The 7,495-nt window shown below is 26.4% G+C and overlaps 1 protein-coding gene across 1 annotated transcript; it reads right to left on the reverse strand.

Moving 5' to 3' along the window:
• Positions 1–1,204, reverse strand: LOC107928394 (probable membrane-associated kinase regulator 3). Its single transcript, XM_016859612.2, has one exon. It carries the CDS (start codon positions 1,079–1,081, stop codon positions 158–160), a length of 924 nt encoding a protein of 307 aa, XP_016715101.1. The 5' UTR covers positions 1,082–1,204; the 3' UTR covers positions 1–157.
• Between the last annotated feature and the right edge of the window lie 6,291 nt (positions 1,205–7,495).

The raw sequence follows: 7,495 nt of genomic DNA on the forward strand, positions 1-7,495 counted from the left end.
TTCATTAAAAAAACAACATTCATAAACATTAAAAAAAATGCATATATACATCTAAAATTCTACAAATTCTTCACATGAAAATGTTAAAAAGGTTACTTACTACTGCCATTAATTAATGCTTAGAGGGAAAAAGCTTAAGTTATTATTACCAGACCAGTCATTTAGTTTTGTTTCTTCCACCATTTGTGTTCTTTTGTGGTGAAGAAGATGAAAAGAACCCAAAAACATTAAGAACTGGACTCACCCTAACGTTAGCTGAATATGATCTCTCAATCCCTCTTTGTTTAAGCTTTGGACGACCACCATTAAAGGTACTTGGACTACTTGAACTCCTTTCTAACCTTTGAAACATGATTTTCCCAGATGAGTTCATTCTCGGACTGTCACTGGTTCTGTTCCCGCCGGCGGAAGTAACAACTGGTGTTTGGTTGTTGTTGATGGTGTCGGACCCAGAGTTTGGTTTGGGTTTAACCATTCTTATTCTAGAAGGAGCAAAAGGGTTAGGACTGAAACTTGGTTTGTTGTTGTTATCAGAATCAAGTGATAACCTTGGGAGATCTTCATGGGTGGAAGATGAAGAAGAAAGGGATAGTCTTGGGACTGAGTCATGATTATCCGAGTTGTCCTTCAACAATGGTAGACTCAGTGATGACTCGGCTGTTGATGAAGATGATTTTTTAAGGAATTGTTTAAGAGATTTGGGGTTTTGATTAGTGTAGTTTTGTTGGGTTGATTTTCTAAGACCCAGAATTTCTCTCCACTTGCTTGAACCTTTAGGAGCTTTGCCGGAAACTTCCGGTTCCGTTCGACGGCGAGATTTGGGTGTTTCAAGGGAGGAAACATTGGCCGGAGGAGGGTGTTTGGGAGCTGACAAATGTAAAGGTACGAGCTTACCGTCTGAGAAAAGTTCATCAGCTGGTAGCATAGTGACGGGATCTTCTTCGAGTCTGAACTCAAAATCACCACCTGCAGCCGTGTCTTGAATCTCCGGCGACGAAACGTAGGGAGAGTAAGGTGGCGTGGGATGGAAATTGGTCTCCGGTGAGACGACGGTGAGGTTGTTAACACAAGCAGAAGCCATTGGGAAGAAGAAGAAGAAGAAGAATAAATAAAGGAAGGAAGGATATTTTTTTTACATTAGAGAAGTGGGGGTTTGTTTTGGATTTGGTTTGACTTGGTATTTTTAGGGTTTGGGAGATATGATAAAGCTGCAATTTATTTATAATATTTATCAGATATCCTATAGTTTCTTAAATATAAAATGGGATAATCTCAAATTTAGTCCTCAATATTTATATTTGTTTATTTAACTCTTATTTTTTTAGTTAAATTTAATAATTAATTTTTAAAAAAAAGTCAAATCGCTTTGTTTTAACAGAAACGCTTACAATTTTTTTTAACAATGTTAATGTGACAATGTATTATTTTTTTATATGTCAGGTCAATTATAATTTAAAAATATAAAAATCTTTTAAAATTTCAAAAAAAATTGGACGGAGTATATGTGTATTGCCATGCAGATTATTATGTTTAAAAATTTAACATTTTAGTCAAATTTTTATTAAAAAACAATAATTCGACTTTTTTTTAAGTTAATGGTTCAATTTGACTCTTTTAAAATAGTTGAGGATCAAATTTAGCGAAAAAAAGAGTAATAACCAAATTGACAAAAACTGCAAACGTTAAAAACTAAATTTGACATTATGTCATATAAAATTAACCCTAAAACTATATTATTTTTCTTAGCTAGAAGCTTATAAATATTTTTTTTTATTAAAAGTGATACTTAAACTATCAATTTTATCTCAATTTACATTCAAAACATAATACGCGACATATTTCTATTGGACATTATATGATTTTGAATAAAATGAGGTGAACTTGATAATTTAGGTACCAAAAATACCTAAGTAAAAAAAATTGTATAATGTGATTGCAAATTTTGTAATTAAACCTTTTTAAAATCAATATAAAAATAGAAGGTTAAAGACTTAAACGAATTAAATAAAAGATAAATTTAATTTAAATATATATTTAAAATTTAGATGAAAATTATAAATCGTTTTCATCTTATTTAAATAAATATTTAAAAATTAGATTAAAATTATTATTATTTTATCTTGGATTGAATAATTTAATTAATAACTATAGTTTTTTTAATTTTGTCTAAATTTAATTAGATGGGTAATTTTTATTTTAATTATTTCGATGTTTGTAATAATATTGTGTTATAATTATATCAACCATCACACTATGTTTATTTATGTATTTGTTTTGGTGAATTATAATAATAGAGTAAAATTCGAACAATCAACATAATTAGCGTGATTCGAATATAGGTTACATCTAAAACTGTAAACACCCTTAACATTGATTATATTTATGTAAACTTTCAAAAATAATAATCAAATTAAAATTAGATACAATTTAATAAAGCGAAATTAAATAAATTTAATATATGGTCAGTGGTAGGCCTTTCTTCATGTTTACTCTACCCTGCATGGATCAATTTTTTAGGGTTTTTTTTAGTATTTTCTAAATTTAAGCCAATAATATTTGGTTTGACCTGGCCTCCAATCTTATTTCTAGGGACCAATAAGATTGAGTTGGGTTTTGTTGGATACGATTTTAAATTCTTTAAAATCATAAATATCTTCTTCTTCTTTTAAGTTTTCTAAGCAAATAAAAATTAATTATAATATTTTTTGAAAAAATTTACAGTATTTTAAAGAAATTTTTATTTTTATATCATAAAAATTGAAATAATTATAAACTAAATAAAAATAAAAATAGAATTTAATTTAATTTTTAATTTTTAATTTTTATTTCAGAAACTATCCTAACACCAAACACCATAGTTAGACTTGATTTTTAATCTCTCTTTTTTGCCTTATGATCCATATTTGGAGTTTGTGGTTGTATCTCCTAACAATATTGTCTCCAATGTTCAAATCTGCATTTTCTCCTTAGGAGTGCAATTTGTTTTACCATTACATCAAACCACAATAAAAATAGAAGGACTAAATTCTAAATATATAAAGAATAGAGGGACTTTAAGCATATTTTAACCAAAGAGAATTAGGTAGAAGTTGTAATTTTAGTTAATATAGTTGAAGTTTTTGGTAGATATCAGTAGTGCTTTCCAATTGAGAAGCTAATTTGGCAATGGTGGGTAGGGCTTAACTTAGCCTTTAGAACTTGCAAAATACACAAGGAAGGAAAATTGGGGAAGGCAGAACAAATGTGACTAAAAGATGAAAACAATTAATTGGATCAATTATAAACACTTAATTAGACAATTAATTAATTCAATTTCAACAAACCATTTGATGATAATAATTTTGGAAAAGAATTATTATACTCTTTTAACTCAAATTATTTTAACTTTTTTTGGTGAATTACAATAACAGGGCAAAACTCGAATAATAAACGTGACTAGCGCGATTCGAACTCAGGCCATACCTAGAGCGGTGAACACTCTCGACCATTAGATTATCACATGGGGTTCAAATTATTTAAACATTTTATTAAGTGTCACGAATTAATCAAATACCAATTCGGCTATAAAAATTATTAAACCACTCTTGTTTTAAAAGGTTATAAAAATTATCTTTTCATACTTTTATATAATATTAAAAGAACAATAGAAAAATAATATTCGAAAATCAAACATAATACCAACAAATTCATATAAAAATCTCGTACCACTCTACCAATAATCACTCATTGAAATAATTTTATAAATCTTTTCTTTAATATAAAATATTTTCATTCACTCACATTTTGGGTGTGATGAACTCTAGTATATATCAAGTTAATGGCTTAATATAACATTTGGTTCCTGAACTTAACAATTTTTTTAATTTGGTACTTTTTTTTTGTCCAGTTTCACACCTGAATTTGACTCTTTTCCTAATTTGGTACCTAATTTTTTTTGTTTAATTTGGTACCTAAACTTGTCAAGCATTATACAAATTATTCCAATATACTAACAATGTTATTTTTTTACGATGTAGCAAAAATAATCAATGTATGATTGACTATGATAGATGACATGATATTTCCTTCATGTATTTTAAATGTTCTATTACTTTTAGTTTAATTAATTAATTTCATTTTATTAATTTAAAATAATGAAGTTCTTTTATTTGGGTTTTTAAAACTATTATTTTCTTATTCAACATCAAATTGTTAATTATAATTCAATGCATAAATTTTGAACACGAATTTCCTCTAACACTGACGATATTTTTGGCAAAACATGAATTTTTTAACACCTTTAGTGTTTTGAGGTAATTTGTATGATATTTAACAAGTTTAGGTACTAAATCAAGAAAAAAGTACTAAGTTCAAGTATCAATTTGAACCACTAAAAAATTTAGGTACAAATTAAAAAAAAGTGTCAAATTCAAATACCATTTTAAACAAAAAAAACAGTTTAAATACTAAATTAGAAAAAGAAATTGTTAAATTCAGATACTAAATATTAGATTAAGCCTAGCCAGTAATTAGTGACTGCAATGTTTATTTAATATCAAAACCACATATTCTGCCAGGCATCAATATTATTGTCTATATAAGAGAATATGGATTCGGACGTATTGAGGTGCGTTTATCCTCCTATTCAAATACTGGAAGATTATGAATAATTTTAGGTCATATTAGATCAAAGCAACATATTTTATATTTATATAATTTTAAAATTAAATAATTTATTTAATTAAGACAATTAAGTAAACTGTTTACTCGAAGATTACAGCCATTTGACCTCTGTTCTTTTATTATTATTAAATTAGGCATGGCAATGGCGTAAGTTGTTAAGAAGTTAATATAGGCAGGCAATGGTAGATGTCAAGTTTGGTGTGCTGAAAATGAGGGAATGCAATATTTTTTTAGTAGCTGTCACTGAGGGTTTATAAGGAATATTCCATCTCCATTAGAGTAAAATTCATTTCGTATATTTTTCTACCATTAATATTTTAACGATTTAAATATCAAGTTTCATTTATATATATATATGTCAAATTTAATATAAAATAAAATCTTTTTACTATTTATTTTATGTATAAGACTTTCAATTGTTCAACAAATATTAATATATATATACATTTTTAAATTAATATGATAAAGATATAGGATCAGTTTGAAAATTTGCATACATAAATTAGGGTTTAGGACTTAGGGTTTTTATATCGATAAATTCAATAGTTAATCTTTAAATTATTAATTATACAAAATATATGAAAAGGTGTAAAACCTTTTTACCGGTTACATCCTTTCATTTTTTTTTTACAATTAACCTTTTAACAATCCAATTGTTGAATTTTTCGATATAATTGTACTTGTCACCCGTGCAATTTTTAGACTGATTTGATATCTTTATCATTTCAATATTAAAAAAGAGTATATTAATATTTATTAAACAATTAATAGTTTTTTTACATAAAATAAATAATTAAAAAAATTATTTAAAGTTTTACATACATGATCTATATGGATGGAATGTGAAATATGGCGGTTGAATCATTAAAATATTAATCGTACAAAAAAATAAAATAGGTCCCTCCTCTCACTATATATATTTATATATAAATAATTTTTTTAAAAAATCAAAAGAAGTAATTCAATGAAATTGATTTTTGTTGCTATTTAATTCAATTCAATCTCAATTTTTATATAAAAATATTAAAAATTAAGGTTATGTTTGGATAGCACAAAGTGGTTGGATTGAAATGTAATTATTAGGGTAGTAATTACAAGAGACAAAGAATTGTAATTTTCTAAACGTTTTTGACTGACAGAATATAATTATATCATAATTTCCTGATTTGATAGTACAAATTATAATTATGCAGTTACATAATTTATATATATTAAAAATATTAATTACTATAAAAATGTCGACACAATAAAAAAATCCAAACAAGTAACAAAAATTGAAATAAAATCATCATATATAATATGTTAGTCCAAGAAAGCAGCCAGTACTATAATTACTAATAAAAATAACAAGAAAAATAAATACCATATGCAATTTTATCTAATTACTCTAGCATTTCATATTTGTTGAGTTATTACTCATCATCATCCACCTACAAATGAAGTTATGAAGTATGATCCAACATTTTTTTTATGCTATAACGAGTGATGTCGTCAATATGAGAAATGTTTTTTTAGAACAACAAATATCCTCTCAGACACGTTACATCCAAATCTAATTACTAAGTTGCTTTCCAAACACTATATGATAATAGGTGTTTTCAATGGCACTAATGACTAAACCTTACTTTATTGTGTTTGAGTATTTTTTTTAAAAGGTTAAAATATGCCATAAATTTTTGTATTCTTTGTAAATTTGAAATTTAGTTTTTTCAAAAGAATTTAGTCCTCTTACTTTTTAGATTTTAAAATTCAGGTTTAACTGTTAACATTATTAAAATTATTTTGTTAAATTCATGTTTATTAAATATCAATTTTTTAATAACATGGCGGTCAAGTGAGTATTTTTTTTATTTCAAAATATTACATCAATCAATTTAACAAAAAAAATTTAACAATGTTAACAATTGAACCTAAATTTTGAAAGGAGAGACTAAATTTTAAATTTGAGAAGAGCACATAAACTTATAGCATATTTTAACTTTTTTAAAAGGGGTAATATAATTCTAGTCCTTAAATTTGACAACTAGGTTCATTTTAGTACCTGTAATTTTTTTAATATACTTTTGACACTTGAACTTGACAACTAAGTCCGTTTTGATCCCTGAACTTGAAAATTATAAAAATTTGATGATGTGACACTCTAAGATTGTGCCACATTATCACTTGAAAATTAAAAAAAAATTATATAAATTTTCAGGCAATGATGTGATATAATTTCAAAGAGTCACATTTAGTGTTTTAATAATTGAATCAATGTTAAATAAGTCATACCACCGATTCTCGATTCAACTAGTTCAATCTGTTCGATCATTAGACCCACAATAATTAAATAAATAATTAAAAATTCATAAAAATCTAAAAAAATTAGTAAATCAGTCCAACCTTTTCAATGGTTGATTTTTGTCCTAGTTTTTGATTTTTACCAATTCCTAGCAGTTTTCGAGTTAGTCAGTTCGACCCCTTTGTTCGCACCGTTATATAAATTAGTTTTCAGCCTGTTCGATCTAATAACGCATGTCACATCATTATATCTCGATAGAATCCAAGTTCAAATATCAAAACGAACCAAAAAAATATAGATATCAAAATGAGTTTAATTGTGAAAGTTAGGGACCAAAAATTATATTATCCAGAAAACGTAATTGTTACGGTGGTTGAATACCAACAATACAGTGAGATTGAGGTCCCAAAATATGACCGGAAGTAAGAGAATCCAGTGACCTCTTATTTTGACATTTTTGTCTTTATCCATCTGTTCATTTCCATCGTTAAATGTATATGTTTTTGGCAATATATGAATCATTCAAGTTTGGTGTGCCTGTCATTGAGTAAG

This window comes from Gossypium hirsutum, chromosome D08, assembly GCF_007990345.1.
Source record: "Gossypium hirsutum isolate 1008001.06 chromosome D08, Gossypium_hirsutum_v2.1, whole genome shotgun sequence".
NCBI lineage: Eukaryota > Viridiplantae > Streptophyta > Magnoliopsida > Malvales > Malvaceae > Gossypium > Gossypium hirsutum.

Bases quoted from the DNA above. Each gene is read 5' to 3' on its own strand.
- LOC107928394 (XM_016859612.2), bottom strand. From the start codon at position 1,081: ATGGCTTCTGCTTGTGTTAACAACCTCACCGTCGTCTCACCGGAGACC.